This window comes from Erithacus rubecula (assembly GCF_903797595.1).
Source record: "Erithacus rubecula genome assembly, chromosome: 17".
In the NCBI taxonomy this organism is placed as follows: domain Eukaryota; kingdom Metazoa; phylum Chordata; class Aves; order Passeriformes; family Muscicapidae; genus Erithacus; species Erithacus rubecula.
Window position 1 is genome coordinate 5,669,569 of NC_136669.1, and position 18,674 is coordinate 5,688,242.

The following is an 18,674-nucleotide window of genomic DNA, read 5'->3' on the forward strand; positions in this document are numbered from 1 at the left end:
AAGTCACATGGAATTCTGCTGAGAAGGGATGGGGACATGAAGGGAATTAGGGGCAATACATCCAACTATCGAAGGTAAAAAAGGCTCCTTGCTGGCAGGGATGCATCAGGATAAGATGGATGGAGGCAGAAGCAGGAGCAACCTTTGCAGAAGTTGCCGGAGATACAGCTCCAGAGAGGCAGGGCTGAGTACCTTAAAATTTCTGTTATTCCTCTAAAAAGACATATTCCCTCCTGAATATTGCTCCTTCCCTTGCTCTGAGCCCACCATGTTTGGCTTGCCTGCCTGCATCCAGCTCCCTCAAAATGGCTCTTTGGCCACTGCTACGCTGGCAATAAAATTTATTCCCAAGGTCACTTCAATCCTTTTGCCACTCTTTCAATCTGGCTGGATTTAAACAAAACCCAGCCTCAGACACACTGATCCCCCACTCAGCCCCTCCTTCCTGCCCATCACTTCCCTGATTTAGCAATGCCAAACTCTCAACTACCTTTCGCTTCCCATAACCGTCAGCAGCAACAGCTGGAGAGGAAAACGGGAGCATATTGTGCACCCAACAGCTGATCCTGGCGGCGTGAGGAGCCAGCCCAACTGTCACTGCCGGATCGGGGGCTCCTGCCACGCATCCCCCAGCCAGCACCCACGGGGATGGAGCTAAAGGGGCTGTGTGGTGGCCGTCCCGCTGGTGTTTAAGAGCTGGGGAGAAGCAAACAATGAGCAAAGCAAATAAACAGCATAGAGGGACGGCGTCGGTGGGTGCGTCGCGATGCCTGCAGACATCCAGCTGTGCCATCCCGGAGCGAAGCCAGCCAGAAACGCAGGGATGGGAGGAAACACGGGGAGAAGGAAACCGCCAAATCCTCGTGGCGAGGGTGAGGCAGCCACACCGGAGCGGTCCCCTCCCAAAGTTTGCTTCTTAAAGAGCATCCCCAGCTGGAAAAGCCAGCGAGAGGCTGTGCAGCTGGACACAGCACTGCTCCCTCACTTGGCTCCAACAGGCAGGGAATTTGGGGCTGCCCTCGGCTCCTGCACCCCGCCCAGGTTGTTCAGGGCACACCGTGCTCTCCATTTCAGCAGCGAGGCTGAACAAAGCACTCCCTTGTCCTCCGCACCTCGAGCAGGCGATGCTGGATCGCGTTACCTAACCCAGACCAACATCTCCTCGTCCCAGCACGGCAGCTTTCGTGTCAGCACATGCCAGGCTGGCCCCGATTCCCTGCACCACCTCCCGCCCGGAGCTTTAACTGGACCAGTTTAGTACACGGTGCAAACACACGGGGCCTTGTTTGGACTCGCCGGGCGCTAACCCCAGCTCGGGGAGGTGATCCGACACCCTCGCGCCGCTCGCACCGCGGCCGAACCGCAAGGCGCTCACCTGGACGGCTGCCATAAGGACGTTAATTCCCCTTAACAATGTTCATTTCCATATTCGCCAGAAGATGGTGAAATGACAAGATGGGGGGTTATTTACTATATAATTATAAATTAATTTCAGCTTACCCTGGGTTATCCTAGGAAGGAGATCTAAAATTTCTCTTACGAAAGCCCTGCTCTGGCTAACCATGTCTGCAGTGAGATTAATTCCCAGATTTCCATTTCTCCAACAGCTGCTCTGCTGGGAAAGAACAGGAGCTTGTCCCCAGCACCAGGGACCTGCCCAGTGGCCCATGCCACCCCCAGCTAGGATTTCTAGTGTCGGCTCATCCTCCAGATCAGATTTTCTCTGGCACAGCATCAGTCAGGGATGGGACCCGTGGTTTTCCAACCCTACCAAGGAGACTCTGTACTGGCTAGGAGGCAAGGCTCACTCCAAGTGGGAGAAAGGCTTCTAGAAACCACACAAATAAATGACACCTTCACTAGCCTTGTGTTACCAGAGGCAGGGACAGACTCCTGCCCGTTCACCTGGGAAGGTGTTGGAAACCCTCACACGGCAGAGGATCCCACAGGACCTTGCTCCGAGCAAGTTTACGTCACCACATTGGCCCTTGGGCTCTTGTCCATGTTCCAAAATCCCTACCAGCTACCACTGCTTGGGATGGGCACTTCAACGGAGTAATGCAGCACAGGCTGCACAGTCCTTCCCGCTGCTCCTGAAGGATGGAGATGCCACCACACAGCCCATCAGGAAAAATTTTTTGGGATACTCCCAAAAATGCACAAGTCCTTTTTCCGCCACCATTTCAGCCCAAACACTGCTCCTGCCTTCCTCACAGCCTACGAGTTGGCCAGCAGCCCGAGGGAGCTGCAGGGACATCACTCCATGGCCGAGCACTTCCTCCACCCCCGGGGATGCCGGGTGTGAAGAGCGGAGTGTGACGGGACCGAGCACAACATCGCTGCCCAGCGCCGCCTCCCCGAGCCCCACTGGGACAGGCACACTCCCTGCTCTGCCTGAAAACACGTCTTAAAAACCATCTCGTTTCAGCAGGGCCCCAAGGGAGGGGAAGCATCCTCCCGGCCCGTCCACATTCCTCCCGGTGTTACACCAAGCCCCTGCCCCAAGGAGCCCCTCGAGCTCTGCCCCTCGCACCCACCCCCTGGGCAGGCAGGGAGGGGGAACCACGGTTTCAAGGGCCATTAAGCACCGATGGTATTTTCCTTGCAGCACCAAAACCAAAAAGAGCCGCGCCGAACCGCGGGCAGAATCTGCCGCTGGTCCGGGCGCCCGAAGAACGCGGGGCACGGAGCTCTGCGGTGCCCGACCCACGCCATCCCGGCCTCTCTGCCGGCAAAGCGAGCTTAGCATGGATGCAGCTCCATGAGCGAATTGTGCTTCCACTGGCACTGCCGACGGCAAGGCCCCCTGCAAAATCTGCGGGCTCAGCACAAGCACCATTTTGCCATTATAAGGATGGCTACAGAGGGATTTTGCTGGCACAGCAGCGCTGTCCTGGGGGATGGAAGGGTATTTTTATTTCTTTTCCTATGCTCCTACCTGGCCCAGCTGTCTAGAAAACTTCTCCCCGGGCACAGCAAGCCTGGAAGCAAGGACAGTCTCCAATCTGCCTTAAATCCGTGCATTTGAATGCACATGCTAATGTGAAGTAGAAAAGCAGGGAAACCAAAATCTCTCCCCTCTGCCCGCTTTCCTTCCAGCCACTGCTCTGGAGCTGGATTTAACAGTCAGCCCTGCTCAGGGTGGTGTGTCCCTTTTCCCAAGCACTGGAAAGCGTTTCTGAAGCATATTTTAATGGAAGAGGGTGTGCAGCCTTCTACACAAACACAAATCCATTCCTACAGCCCTTTGCCCAAGAAAGGATACCTCAGCACACAGCAAAAAGCACATTTTTATTAATTACCAGTAATATTATTTTACACTCGGTGAGTCTTTTATTTGGATATGGGTGATCCTTGCTCACACACAGCCCCGCTGCTGCCTGGCAAGGACACGGTCCCAGAGCAGCCCTTCGCAATCGCGTCTGAGGGAGCCTTTTCCAACTCCTCCAAAACACAGAGCCTGCCAAGAACAACACGCTCCTCTGAGATGGAGCCGAGACCAGGACCCAAAGATAGTGGCATAGGGAAGGAGCAAAACGATAAACCACCGTATTTTGGGCTGCTGTAAAGCAGAGCGAGCCCTTGCCTTAATGGACTCAGCTGCCTCGTTCCATCGATTGCAGCCTTTTTTTAAACAACATCTTGAAATTCCATTGCACACAATCCCTCTATAAGGCCCACTGGGGGAGCACCCCCCTGCACTCCGCAGGGATGGGGAGATGGCGATGCCCAAGAGTACAGGGGGGACAGGGAATGGCATCCCCGCATCTCAGCTCCCGCCTCAGCCTCCAGCTCACTCCTCCCTCCGTGCGCTTCCAACAAAGGGGCTTCTGTCCCTGTCCCCCCGGCCAGCACGGCAGCGGCCAAAACGCTGCCATGGAGCAGAAATCCCCCAGAGAGGAGCCGAGGGTCCAGGGGTCACTGGACACAGCCCAGGCGCCCGTACTTTGGCGCTGGGCAGAGCCCGGCTGCCGGAACGAGCAGAAGGTACGGGAAAAACAAGGAGTCGCTGCCGGCCATAACTGGATTCTCAAATATGGCCAATCATGCTATTTTTACAGGGGCGTATTTATTTTCGGAGGACGCTGGGACAGATTCAAGAGTCTCTTTCTTCAGCCCGGCGGTATTTAAGGATCGGTTTGAACTGGCTCTATTTAAAGGCTTCGCCTCCTGCCCACTTTTCTTAACCCCTTGCACAAGCCTTTGCGTTCCACCCCTCCTAAAAACAAAACAAACCCCCGAAAAAACACAACAACAACAAAAAAAGCAGCAAAACCACACACCAACAGCACTGCGAACGCAAACCTACAAAGGGCCCCTCAGTAGCAGGAAGCAATCATCATTTCAGGCGATATTGTTAAAGCCGTAAAAAAAACAACAGAAAAAAAAAAATCCCTGCCATTCCCGCTGCTGTGGTTTAATGGGAGTTGCGGCTGTTAATTGTACAGATCTTTTTAATGGAGTTTAGCCTGACTGGGAATTGCCGTGACAAAGCCGAGCTTGGTGAGGATTGTGCCGGGGAGTGGATGGGGAGACCGGGCACCACTTGAGTGCAGGGAATTTCAAACAACTCCCAGAAAAAATAAAAATAATTTTAAAAATAAAACAAGAACACAATAAAAAAGAATTGGTGTTATCGCACACCCCAGTCCCTCTGTGAGGGGACCCAAATCTGAGGCTTTCTCCCAGTGTGGTAGGAAAGCTCCCAGACCGCATCACGGAGCTTGGTCAGCCTGGAGAGCCCAGAGCTCTGAGCCTCCCTCCTGACCTGCCTTGATTTCAGAAAAGGAAACTTTGGAAAGAGAAATAAAACTTGAAAAAAAAAAATAAAAAGAAAGAAAGAAAGGAAAAAAATAAAATTACTAAATAATAAATAAGAATAATTTTAAAAATACCAAGAACCCACACTCGGTCTGGCTTGAGATTGTCCAGATGAATTTTTGCAAACATAATATTCTGCTGCAGTAGGAGGTGAAGGAGAGGGTGAAAAAAAGGGAGAGGAAAAAAAAAAAAAAAAAAGACAAAAGGGAAGGAAAAAAGAAGGTGTTTGCCCATGTGCTTGGCTTCATAGCCCCGTTCGCTTTACACCTCTCCTCTTAGCACCTGGGAAATTGGCACTGCCACCTAGTCTAAAACTAATAAATCTTTTTCCCTCGATTCAGGCTGCTTCCTTCTCTGCAGATGTTGGCAATCAGGTTTGCAAATTTCAAAGTCATTCATCCCGGGCGGCTGGGAGAAAAGCAGGTTTATTATTGCAAAACCTGTCACCCTCCCAACGCCTAAAGTAAACTCCGAGTCACCTCTCCACGCCCAGGGGAAAGAAAGCGGAAAAAAAAAAAAAAAAATTGAAAATAAAGCCAGAGAGGGAAATCAAACGGTCAGAAATCCCTTGTGTCCTCCCAGGGAAAGCAGAGAGCAGGAGCGTGGGCAGGAGAGTGCGGCAGCGTCCTCCCAGCAGCGCCGGACTCAGCGAGCCGCTGGGAAAGGGAGCTCGGAAAAGGGGAAAAAAATGAAAAGCCTCCAAAAAACAAAAGTAATTTAAAGAAATAAATAAAAACCTGACCGTGGGGGAAAAAATAAACTAGGTATGATCAGTGTCTCTCTCTTTTTTTTTTTTTTTTTCCCAATGGCGATGCAGCCGTTGTACTGCCCGAGAACGAAGCGCACCGAGAAGAGGGAAAAATGTAAGGAGGGAGCAGTCATTCACACTGCATGGGAGTTTTGGTTGCGGGTTTGAAAAACAAGAATTGCGGAGGAAAAAAAAAGGGGGAAAAAAAGAAAAAAAAATCAAAACCAGCGGTGCCGGCAGCGCTGCCCGGGGGCAGCAGGATCTCAGCGGGGCTCGGGCTGCACCGGGCAAGAAGTCACCAAAAAAATCCCCATTTTACCCCTTTTTCCAAGCCCAGGGATGTTTTTTTTTGGCTGTCCGGGAAGCGCAGCGCCGGGCAGCGCAGACCCGTCCCTCCGCCTCTCCCCAGCTTTCCCAAAATCGGATTTATTCCCCGGATTTATTCCGCAGCCGCCGCGACGGGGATTTTTCTCAGTGCCAACAAAACCGTACGCTGGAACGGGGAGACTTCTATACGTTAGGCACAGTTTTTCTCCCCTATTCCCCTATTTTTTCACCATCACCCTAATTTTTCTTCGTACTTCTTCTCCATTCCCCTATTTTTTTTTCGTCAAATCAAAAACCACGCGAAGGAGAAAACACTTGGGGAAAACACGCGAAAAAGCTGAGAGCGCACAAATATATAATTATCATGACGCTATTTATATTTTTTTTAGGGGGGAGGGGGGGTGTTAAAGCCGGATCCCGGGTTCGCCGCGGAGGGAAGGAAAGGGAAGGGAAGGCGCGGGGGATCCGCGGAGCCTTACCCGGGTGGGAGTGGAGGCTGATGCCCGATGCGAGGAATTTTCCGGGCTGGAGGGCGGCGGGGAGCCCCGCAGCCATGGGCCCGGCGGCGGGGGCCAGGCGGCCGGTGGCTCCCAGGCGGTGGCTCTCCATGGCCAGCCCGGAGAGCAGCGGAGGGGGGCCGTGCACCGAGCGGGGGGGCCCAAAATCTCGGCCATCCATCATCCACTCGCCGGCTTCACGGAGTCTCCCGGATCGCTGTCGATGCCCGCCACCGCCTTCCAGCCCCCCCACCCCCCGCCCCCCACCCCCCTCCTCCTCCTCCTCCCCCAAAAAATCAGATGGTTTTCAAAAATAAGGCGTCCAAGCGTCCCATGGCGCGGTGCAGGGAGCCAGCCCCGGCGCGGCGGTCTCGGCACTGCCTGCAAAGGAGAAAAGAAGGGGGAGGTGCGGTGAGCCGACATGCCCCGACACCCCCCTGCTCACAGCCACCCCCAAAAATACCCCCCAAAACCCACCCTCACCTTCGCGGAGTGGAGGGTAGTGAAGGGAGAAGCGAGGAGAAAAAAAAAAAATCTAAGGAAAACTTGTGGCAAAAGGCAGGGACAAAAAAAAAAAAAAAATCACTAAGTATTTAAAAATAATATTTTAAGCATTTAAACTTTTTCCCCGAAAGAGTTCCATTTGTCCCGGCCGCAGCCCCGGCCGGGCCGGGGAGCGCCCGCCCGCAGCCGCAGCCCGGCTCCGGCAGGACCGACCAGCGGGGACGCGGCACCGCGCTTCGCCCGGAAAACAAATGCACAGATCCCAAAAACACAAAAAAAGAAACTCATCCACTCAAGTGTTCATTCTTTTTCTTTCTTTACTTCTTTTTTTTTTATTATTATTATTTTTAGTTCTTTAATTTTTATTTATTTTTCCCCCTTTTTTTTATTTCTCCCGCTCCGCGAGCTCCGGCGGCGGCATCCCTCCCGCAGCCCCGATTCTCGCCTCTTTCGGAGCTCATTCCCACGGCTCCAAATCACCGACTGCTCTTGTTGTTTGGGCTTTTTTAAAAATTATTTTTCCTTTTCCCAGCGCCGCTTTCACTCGGGAAAACAAAACCCGCATTATCATTTCCCGGCAGAGCGAAAAAAAAAACTAAAAAAAAAAAAAAACAACCCAACCATATATATAAAACTATCTATATTTGTACTTGCAGCCTGATGAAAGGCTCCACTCGTCCGCCCTATTTTGCGGCGGGATAGCGAGAAGTAATAAACAGTGCGGGGATAAAGTGGAGGTTTTTCCCCTCAAACCCTCCCCAAGCGCTACCGGAGCCGCCGCTCCGGCCCCGCCGCCCGTCCCGGCTCCCGGGCGGCCGCTCCAGCGCGGGGGAGGGATGATTTAAAAAAACAAAACAAAACAAAGAAAAAAAAGATAGAAAAAGGGGAGAAATGCAAAATTATGCCCCGAAAAATCTCGCTGCTTTGCTTTGTTGGGGCTTTTTAACAATTATTTTCGGGTGGATTTTGAAATTGATCAAACCCTGCCTGCGTGGCTGCTCGGGGCGAGCCTCACCCCGGAGGCTGCGGGAGCGGCCGGATCCCGGCTGGAAAGTAACCAATAAAGGGGAAAACGGCTAAAAAGTGTCCAAAAAAAAAAGAAAAAAAGCGTGAGGGATGTGGTGAAAGAGGGGGGTCCGGGGTGGGGGGGAGGAATACGGGACCGCCGCCCCGGGGTCGGGGCGCGGATCCGGGTGCGGGTCCTACCTCGGCGCGGTCAGGCCGCCTGGTCGCGGGGCATGGCGGCGGTGCGGGGCTGGGGCGGGGGGTGCCGGCTCGCCGCCCTGCCCGCCGCCCGGCTCCTCCGCTGCTCCGCTCCGCTCCTCAGGGGCAGCAGCGCGGGAGCGACGCGGTGGCGGCCGCGCCATGGAGCGGCGGGGCCCCGCCGAGCTGCAGCATCGCCTCCACACACACACACACACACACACACACAGACACACACACACACACAAACCGCCCCCCCTGCCCCCCCGCTCTTTTCCCGGGCCGGCCCCGCGCGCGCGGCTCGGCGGCGCTTAAGGGAAGAGGAGGGGAGGGAAGGAAAAAAAAAAAAGGGGGGGGGGGGAAGAGAGGAATTAAAAAAAAAATTTAGAGAGAAAAAAAATTATTAAAAAAAAAAGGGGGAGCGCGAGCGCGGGGCGGGAGGGAGGGAGGGAAAAAAACGGGGGGAATGGGGGAGGGAAAAACGGCGGCGGCGGGGCTATGAAACACGCATTGTTCTCGGCGCGGCGGGGGCGGGCCCGCGGCCTCTCCGCGCCTCCTCATTGGCCCGCCGCGCTGTCACTCAGCTGAGGGTAAACAGGCGGCGGTTTCCAGGCTCCCCGCTCGCCCCGCCCCCGGCGCTCCCGCTGCTGTTTCCAGGCTGCCCCCGCGCTCCCGCCCGGAGCGGGCGGGCGGTTGGCGGGGAGCGGCCGCGGGTCCCCCCGCTCCGAGCGGGGCCGTGAGGGGGGAGCGCCCCGCCACCCCCTTTATTATCTGTGCGGGTTAAAGCCTTCATCCCGCCCGGGCACGGCTGAGGGGGAAGTGCCGCCGGGCCCTCTCCCACGGCCCCGCCGCGGACAAAGCGGCCTTTCAGGGCCGGGGGGGAGCGGGGGAGGGTCCCCTGCCCTCCCTACGGGCCCCGCCTCCCCAAAAATTCAAAAATAGGGTGAAAAAGGAGGCTGGGGGAGGAGACACACGCACACACTGCCCCCCGTCTCTAGGTTTGTGAGGAGGGCGGCCCCCCCAGCACTGCCCGCCGGCCACACCAACTTTTACTTTTCTTTCAATTTTTTTTACTTTCTATTTTTAATTTATTTTTCTTTCCCCCCCGTATTTTTAATGCATTTTTCCCTTTGCGCAGCACAGAGCACTCCTCAGGGAGAAGTGGGGGGGGGGGGGGGGACGACGACACTCCATCGCTGCCAAAACCCCCCCGAACCCCCCGCTTCTTTACTTAATTAAACAAAAATCGGCTTTTATAGCGAAAAAGGGGAGGAGGGAAAAATCTAATCCGGCATAAATTAAAAGTAATAATAATAATAATAATAATAAAACGTCCCCCCCTCAACACCCCGGACAGGAGTTTCGAGGCGCCCACCGGGACATCGGCCAGAAAAGAGGAGAAACAGCCCCAAAAATCTGCTTATTTCTAAACGTTCCAAGCAAAATCGACTTTGTCGAAAAGCTCTCACGCTGCTCAAGGCCCTGGTTTAACGCGAAAATAATAATAATAAATAATAATAATATATATTTATGTTTTTATTTATATTTAACAGCGAAACTGCGTCAGAGGCGAGGGCTCAAGCCCCGCTGCCTCCAAGGGGAGGGCGCTTCTTTTCCCAGTCTCCTTTAGCAAACTAAAAAAAAAACCAAAAAAACGGGGGAATTGGGGGTGAGGGGGGGGGGGAAATATTAATGGTTTGATCGCTTTTATGTGGCTTTAAAAGCATATTTTATAAATGTTTAATGCCTTCACGCCCGGACCTCCCCGCCGCTGTCCCCGGGCCGGGGGGTTGGCATGTCATAAATCAGGCAAATGCTAATAAAAAATAGAAAAAGCAGGCTCGGGCGGGGCAGGGGGCGATGGCCCCCCCTTCTTGCAACTCCAGCCCTTCCTCCTCCTCCTCCTCCTCCTCCTCCTCCTCCTCCTCCTCCTCCTCCTCCCCTTCCCCCGGCCGGGAGCCATCTTGTACAGCAGCTCCTGGCTGGGGCATCGCTGCTGCAAAACACCCTCAAATATAAAAAAAACAAAAACGGGAAAAAAAGACCTTCCCATCTAATACACGCGCTTTTCTAATTATTATTGTTATTGTTATTATTATTATTATTTTTCCCTCTCCGGCGCGGTCCTGCGGGCGCGCATGCTTTCCCACCGTTTTCCACATGAAATCCCAGCCGCTTTCTTTTCTCCCCATTATTTCCCCCAATAATCCCCTTTCCCAAAACCCCTGCAGCTAGGGACACACACACACACACACACCCCGGGGAATTTCGGGGGGTGGCGGCCGCTCCCACATTTTCCTCCCCGCGCAGAGCTTTGCAGCGAAAGGCGCTTTCTCCAAAAATACCCGTTTTAATTAAAAATAATATCGGGGTGGGGAAGGAAGGGGTGTGGGGGGGGTGATTTGTCCCGCGAGCAGCCGCACCGCGTTGTGCACCCCTCCATTCCCATCCCGATCCCATTCCCATTGCATTTCCCATCCCCATCCCGGTCCCGGTGCCCCGGGCTCCCGGCAGGTTCCCACGGTGCCGCCCGCCCCCGGGCCGCCCCCCGCCCCCCCCGGGGTGGGGGCACCGCCGCCCGCCCTGCGCGCCCGGCTCCGCTCCCTCCGTCTCTCCCCTTGTGCTTTTTCCTTAATTTTCTTGTACTTTCCCTCCCCCCGCCCCGTTTATTCTCCATTTTGTTTTGTTTTGGCGTTTCTTCCTGGTTTTGTTTTGTTTTGTTTTTCTGCTTTTTTTTTTTTTTTTTTTTTTTCATTCTTCCCTTCTTTCCCCTCCCCGGACGAAGGCGAAATTCCCGGTGGCCGCCCCGGTGCCGGTGCCCGCGGAGGCGGAGGGGAGCGGGCAGGAGGCAGCGGAGCGCTGCAGAGCTCGCAGCCCCCAGCCCCTCACCCTTCCCGGGATGCAGGTAGGATCTGGGAGTGGGGGGAGCTGGGGGAGGCTCTCTGCAGGCGTGGGAGGCAAAGAAAACCGATGCCTCCCACCCCCCCACCGCCAAAGCATCTCCCCCGTTTTGGGGGGCTGCCAAGGTGTAGGGGGTGGGGGACACTCACCCCTTCATTGCCAACCCAGCTCTCGGCTTTGCACAGGCCCTGCTGGACCCCCATCCCCCTCTGCTAGGACCCCCCAAATCTCCTTTTTTTCCCACAATAAACTCCCCCCCCGCTCCCCATCCTTAGCCGGGGGGGTGCTGTGCATATTTTCCGCCCGCTGTTTTTAACGTGCTTACTACACGTTTTCAGGGTGGTTTTTGGAGCTATATTTAAAGCGTGCAGTCAGTGGCTGGATTTAGAAATCCAGGCATAAATCACATTAAAACGCGGACGGTGACAATCCCAACGCATCGGCAAAGCTTTGCCCTCATTTCATTCCTTCTACCCCACCTTAAAAGCAGAACCGAGTCTGACAGCAGGGTCCCTTCCCCCCAAATAAAACCCTGTAGGGACAGAGGTGGGATTTGAAAGCAAGGGGGGCCCTGCTGGGGTTTATTCCGATGCATCCATGGGGATTTATTTATCGATGGGGGGCTTGGATAATTCCAAAGCCTGGGCTCTCTCCCCACCCCAGCCCTGTGCCTGCAATGAAGGAGCTGCCATCCCTGGGGAGGGAGCTGTGGAGTGGGGGGTCCCAATGAGAAGATCCCCAGGGAAACAGTTAGGGAGCTGAGCGAAGAATTTCTGATTAATGACCAGAACAGCTTGGGATTTCGGTTTTCTCCATAAATCCTGGCTGATTACAACCCCTGTGCTCAGCCTGGCAGTGGGCTTTGCATGGAGGGGGGAGCCCAAGAAAGAACCCCCACCAGGGGTGCACCTGGCAGCAGCTGGAGGCTGCAGCATCCTCACCATCCCAGCCAGGGCAGGGAAGAAGGGAGAGGGGCCAGGGGGTGCACTGGGCTGTGGTTGATGCCCTCCCCCCAGCTCACAGCACTTCTGATCCTGCAGCTCTGGGGTTTGTAAAGCCAAACATATCCCAAACCAGGCTGGTTTCGAGTCCAAATACAGACTGATGTTTTTTTCCTTGCCTGGCACAGGAGGGTGGGTATTTTTCCTGTTTTCCTGCTCTGCCACCTGTGCACTCACTTCCACCCCAAATTCCAAGCTGGGACCCCTAGTACCAGGACCCACCCCATGCTGGGTACCATTTGCTTTCCACAGCCCCCAGCAAGCCCCTGGACTGGGCTTTTCTCACCACTAGACTGGCTCTTGGATACATCAGGTTGGATTTATTTTTTTCCCCCTTTTACCCAATAATAAGCTTTTTTCTTCCAAGATCAGGGGGAAAAAAATAGACAGGGAGGAGGGCTGACACACACAACCCATAGAGAGCTTTGAGAGGAGCACCAACCCCAAAGCTGTAATTACTGCCTGCGTTTTTTGGCTACGGATCAACTGCTAAATTGGTTGTAAGGCACGGAAACGGCAGTTACACCTTTCAGTGGAAAAAATGAGGTTTAGTGGAGAAACGTGCATGGGAAACCTCCCCAAAACTGCAGTCCCCATACAACACCCTACTATTACAGATTCTGCATTGGAGAGTTTAAAACAATCCTCCATCCAGGTGAGCTGAGCTCGGCATGACAAGACTTTGTGCATCAACAGAGTAAATTGGGGATTTTTCCCTTGATCTGTCAGTTAAATCAAAAATACCCTCCTGGATGCAGGACACGAGTGAGAGAGAGGCAGGAGCGTGTGCTATTTTGAGGTTCAATATAAAATAGATACCCTTGGCTCCAGCAGTTCTCCGTAGCCCAGCCCGCTGGAGCTGCAGGTACTTTCGTATGCATACAAAACATTCTAAAATGGAAAATATTCACAGCTGCTCTCGCTGTTTTGACAGGGGGGAAGGAATCGCAGGGCATGTTAAGGAGATATTAAAAGCTGTGGTTTGAAGCTCCTAAAGCATTTACTCAGCGGGAGAGCCAGAGAAAGAAGTTTAGAAGTTAACTGCATACTTGTGTGCCTTTGCTCTGTCCTTCTTAAAATTCACCTCTCCTATCTGCTTCTAATTTAAACAAGCAGAGCCCTCCAGGAACTGGAAAATCCAGATTTGCAGCATCTCCCAGGGAAAGACGATTTCCTACGTGTGCCCCCCCCAGCGCGAGGGTCCTGCTGAAGGTTAAACTCGTGAGTGCCTTTGGTTTTGCACCAAGTTAATCTCCCCACAAAATAAAAGACTGGGGAAATGCTGGTGAAAACTGCACCAGTGTTGCCGGCTGGTCCCCGGCTTGCTCCCATCCCTCTTCCAGAGCCAGACGTGGATTTCACCACCTCTGCCAGCACTGAATGCTCATCCCCACACCGTGCCCTGGCCTGCTTCAGCCTCCCTGCCTGAAAACAGGGTAAACCCATCCGCCTCCCCGGGGTACATTACGGTGGCTTAAAATTAACACTCACAGATGTATTTTTCAAATCCCCTCATGAAAGGCATGAGAAGCACTGGGTGTTAGCAGAATAGATCCTTCACCTTTTAACAGCTGTTAATTGCCATTAAAACCAAACCTGCACAGCTTTATTGGAGCAGCATCTGAGTTTCCGTGTCGCATGCCGCGCGTTGCAGAGCTCGCCTCCGCCCTCGGTCGTGCTCTCCTGCACGTGCCGGCTGCCATGACGAGGTGTGGTGGATAAATCCTGTCTCACTGGTGGTTATCTTGCACTTTGGGGCCCTTTGGAGGGTTTCCTGGTGCCAGGTTTTTTTTTTCTTTCGCCGTCCTGTGAGTCGTTGCACCAGCTGCAAGAAGCTCGACGCACCTTGCCTCGACTCGCAGCAGGGAAGAAGATGAGATGCAAGACTTGTTCCCAAAAATACCCTGAGGAAGCAAGCAGGAGCCTGCCCTCGAGGAACTGGGTCCCTGAGGCTGAATCCAGCCTGCAGCTGCCAGCAAAAGCACGTGCTGGGTGTCACAGGGATGGGAATAGCTCTGTGACCAGTGTGGAGTAAATCCGAGTCATCACCAGGCAGGGCTGGGGGAAAGCTGCCAGCACTGCTCACTCCACCATGCACCAGCTGGGGGTCCCTTCCCTGCTGGGGTTCATTGACCTGATCCCTTCCATGGCATCCCCCCAGCACCCTGCAGCTGCCAGGCAGGGGAGAAACCCTTGGGAAAACGCTGTGGCAGGAGTTCTCCCACTATCCTGAAGCCACTGGCTCCTCACACCCTCACAGGTGCTTTATGCACTCCCAAACATCCAGACCCACCCGGGAGTGCCCTGTGCCACCAAACTGCTGATGCTAAAACACACCAGGTGGATTCAGCAGGCAAGAGGGGAGGGAGTCTGTGACCCAGAGCATCTCGTTAGACCCCAGGGTTTCCTCTCCCCCTGGTGCAGCACACGGAGGGGGTGTCCAGGGCTGGCTCCCAGGGCTATCCCATCTCTTTTCCCATCACCCAGCCCTCTCCGTGGGGGAAGGGGCGGTTGGACAAGACGAGCCCTTTCTGCTCCACAAAGCTCGTCAGCCAGCGGCACTGGGCTTATAATTATTATTTCCCTAAAGACGAGCCGAGCAGCTATAGACAAAAAAGTCCCCTCTTGTCGGAGCTGGAATTTGATGTCCTAACGACTGTTTTTGTACCGCGCCTGTTAGAGGAAAGAGCTCGGCAGGAGGGGGAAAGAGAGATTTAATTATAGAGCTGCATTGTGATTTTGCACACATAGCCGGCTGTTGTAATCAGGTTACAAGTGTATCTGATTTTCTTCCCTCCCCTCCCTCTTCCTCCTCTTTCTCTTTCTTTTATTTCTTTTTTCTCCCTCCCCCTTTTTTCCTTTCGGAGGTCCAAATTAGTTGCTTATGTTTGGGTGTTGCAGGGATGAGCTGTTATTTGCCTTCACTGAAGATCTTGATCAAGGGAACAGTGTTTCCAAAGAACCTCGGCAGCTCTTTGCCGAAGGAAGGCAAAGGTTCCCAGCCCCATTAGAAACCTGCTGGGCACTCTCATCCCACCATCCCAGGGCTCCCTTCCCACCACCAAATTAAGGGGAGACACCCATATATAAATGTATATATAACACATATATGTGCCTTCCCCATGTTCCCCACCAAATTCCTTCACATCCAGGATTCCCTCAATAAATTGAAACACTTGAAGAAGAGGAGATTTACCTTACCTGGGGCAGGAGGAGAGAGAGAGGAGACAAGAACCTTTTTAAAAGAAACTTAATATTTTCCGTATCTGAGGCAAGTGATGCCGCTCTGGGATTGGGGGCTGTTGTTGGGTTCATTTAGGAATCTATTGTTGTCCATGTGAATTCTTTTTTACATTTCAAATAACAGGATTATTTCCCCAGGGGGTAATATCCTGTAATTTGAACACAATAATGGGAATAAATTACTTACTTAGAACTAATAACGACAGCCTGATTCCAATATATATAGGAACTGTAACAGCTTTGGTTAGTTAAAGTGTAATTGTGTCGACGGATGACATTTTCTTTCAAAGGAATCTGAATGACTTTTAATTAAATTTGCTGGGGGTGGGGAAGAGAGGGAGAGATACACAGGGAGATCTCAGCTGCTGAGGCTGAAACTGGTCCCAGCCTTGGTGCCCCAAGCCCAGCTTTGCCCCAGGCTGGATGTCAGTCCATGGTTGTGGAGTCTAAAGAGCAGGCACAGAACGGAGGAGAAGGAAACCAGCACCAAAGCCCTGCAGCCCAGGGATGGTGGGATGGATGGGGTGGGGAGGATGAAGAGGAAGATGAGGATGGAGGGATGGAGGGCATGGGAGGATGGAGCCCAGCCCATTTCCCAAGCTCCAGCCTGGCAGAGCACTGGGCAGTGCCCATATCCTGCCCTGGGGCACACGGAGTCTCCTCTACCTTTGCTGGGAAACAGGGGGGCTGGCAGAGAGCAGGAGGCACCAGCAGCCAGGCAGGGCAGCTCTGCTGCTCACACTGGAGCCACAGAATCCCAGAATGGTTTGGGATGAAGGGAATCTTAAAGCTCATCTTGTTCTACCTCCTCACCCAGGCAGGGACAGCTTCCACTATCCCAGGCTGCTCCAAACCCCATCCAGCCTGGCCTTGGACACTTCCAGGGATGCCCAGCTTCTCTGGGCAACCTGTGCCAGGGCTCACCACCCTCACAGGGAAGAATTTCTTCCTTATATCCACTCTAACTCTGCCCTCTGTCAGTGAGAAGCCATTCCCTTTGTCCTGTTACTCCAGCCCTTGTCCAGAGTCCCTCTCCAGCTCTCTTGGAGCTCCTTTAGGCACTGAAAGGGGCTCTAAAATCTCCCTGGCACCTTCTCCTCTCCCAGCTGAACACCCCCAACCCAGCATTGTTACCTCAGCCCAAGGGTTCTTCAGGGAAGGCAGCTGTGATGAGGGGGACCTGCAGCAGCAGCAGTGCATCCCAGCTCCTCACCCCCACCCCAAAAACCCCCCACGAGCCCCGGGCTCTGCACATCTCACCGCTGCCTTCAGTGCCAGCCGCTCCTCAGGTTTATTTCTGAATCAGCAGCACACGAGGTTCCCTTCAGAGTCAGGAAAAAAAAAAAAAAAAAAAAAAAAAAGCTGCAGTGTGCAGAAAGCCAAGTTCCTGCCCCGAAATAATCTTGGAGAGGAGCAGCGTGCTGCTGCCAGCGGCTCCAGCCTCCTCCAGGACTCATTTTCCTCTGTTTATCTTGAAAATATTTCTGTGCTGAGGTCCCACCCCGCGCGGCAGAGCCCTCGAGGCCGCCTTCAGCCTGACACACGGCCTCTTGTTTATCCACAGCCGGTTTTACAAATAGCTTATTAAGCCCACAGGTCTGTTTGCTGGAGGAAAACCTCCCGGAGCAGCTCCTGAAGCCCCTCCCGAGGCTCCTGCCAGCTGTGCCCCCCTCCCCAAACCCCTCTGATGTGCATCCAGGGGCTCAGCTCTCTGTGGCTGCACACATCGGTGTCTCCCTGGCTTGGGAATCGCTCCTGCTTTGATAAAATTACCAGAGTGCTGCTGATGGATCTCCCACCACTCTCACCCTCTCCCTGTTCCCAGGCTGATGTCCCAGATGAGATTTTGGCATGCCACAGGGATGCTGTGGCTCTGCTTTATGTGATCCCACAGTGCAGCTGCTGGGAGGTTTTTTGCCTTTTGCAAGACCCCCCTGCAAGAGCTGCTGGTTTTGGGGGGGTTGAAGGGGTTTGGGTTGCAAGAAGAATATTTTGAGGGTTGCTGAAAACATGTCCAGAGCCGAGAGATGAGGACAGTTGGGTGGTGTGTATGGTGGCCCTGGCAGGAGCCCAGTGGGACCATGGCACAGATCCCCTCCTGTGCCTCTGCTGCCCCCAGGACGGATGGAGTGGGGTTTGAGCCCACAGCAAATGGTGTCAGGGATGTCCCACTGAGCTTGAGCCTGACCATGGGCACCTCTCATCAAACCCATGCCCAAGCACCTCTGTCCCTGCTGCCACCACTGTCCTGGGCAGGAGCCTGGCTGTGCCCAATCCCAGCCCCACCCTGCAATGCCCATCCTGGGCATCCCCTCCCCAAGACCCCCTAAAGCATCACTCCTAGAGCGTGCAGCCAGGCAGAGCCCTGTAACACAGCAACATTCATAGCCCAGCTGAGGGGATTGAGTTACCTGCCCTGCAAGAATAAAGGAGGCATTCAGCCATTTTTTTAAAGTCTTTTCCCCTGCCAAGGCCAGACACTGTGGTGACAGTGGTGCACAGAGGCAGGGAAACACGAGCCCTGGCCTCTCCCTCCGAGGGTGACCCCAACCTGCCCCACATCCCCCTCTTCCCAACCCTTTAACACCCAGGGAAGCACATGCTTGGCTCACCCGTCATGAGCTCCCTTATCTTTTAATAAAACCTTTAAGAGCAGAAGTCAGGCAATGCCAGCACAAAGGCAGCTCAGCCTCCTCCCGGGACATTAATCATTTTCTTTGACACGTTTTGCTAATTAGCCAAAGCGTTTGCCTCGACAGGGGAGAAATTGGGGCCTGGGAAAAAAAAAAAATAAAAAAAAAAAAAAAAGAGAAGAAAAGAAAAAAAAGGGAAAAGAAAAACATTAGAAGAAGGGGGAGAGGTGGAAAAGGAGGAGGAAATGAGGGAAGGAGCTGACATCACCCCTGTGTGATCCAGCATCCCTGAGCATCACCTTGCTGGGGCAAAACCCAGTCCCAAGCCCATCCCAAAGATTTTGGAGCACCTTGAGCTGCAATACACATTTTACCTTCCCCATCCCATCCCATCCCTGGTTACCCCTATGGTGCAGATTGCAGCCATGAAGGGTTATTTGAAACACACTGTTTGGAGGTTTAACTCGTGGCTTTATCTTTTACATGGCTGTTAATCCTTGGGACACATGTTTCCTATCAGCCCTTGATATTTAACATACAATAAGTGTCTTATTAAATCCCATGGCTGGCTCCATGCAGACCTCTCCTCCCAGGACCCATCCTGAGGACAACCCAAAGGTGGATGGGGCACCCCAGCTTGGGCACTTTGGGGTGTAGAGTGTGTTATAATCATCAGAGAGAGAACCAGAGTGGGGTGAAGGTTCCTCTGCACAGGAATTCAGCTTTTAAATTGGCTCAGCAGACACTGCTCCCACACATGAGGTAACCCTTCACAATTTTTTTAAAAAATGTTATT

The 18,674-nt window shown here is 53.6% G+C and overlaps 1 protein-coding gene across 9 annotated transcripts in view; it reads right to left on the minus strand.

Moving 5' to 3' along the window:
- TNRC18 (trinucleotide repeat containing 18) overlaps positions 1-8,357 on the minus strand; it is a 57,334-nt gene extending 48,977 nt beyond the window's left edge. For 8 of the 9 annotated variants that reach the window (XM_079320344.1, XM_079320347.1, XM_079320345.1 and 5 more), the window contains exons 1-2: positions 8,104-8,356; positions 6,376-6,774 (exon numbers count right to left, since the gene is read on the minus strand). In XM_079320344.1, coding sequence (XP_079176470.1) covers positions 6,376-6,577 — 202 coding nt within the window. In that variant the 5' untranslated portion in view covers positions 6,578-6,774; positions 8,104-8,356. Of the gene's footprint in view, positions 1-6,375; positions 6,775-8,103 lie in introns of all 9 variants that reach the window. The other variant, XM_079320348.1, reaches the window with a different exon arrangement.
- Between the last annotated feature and the right edge of the window lie 10,317 nt (positions 8,358-18,674).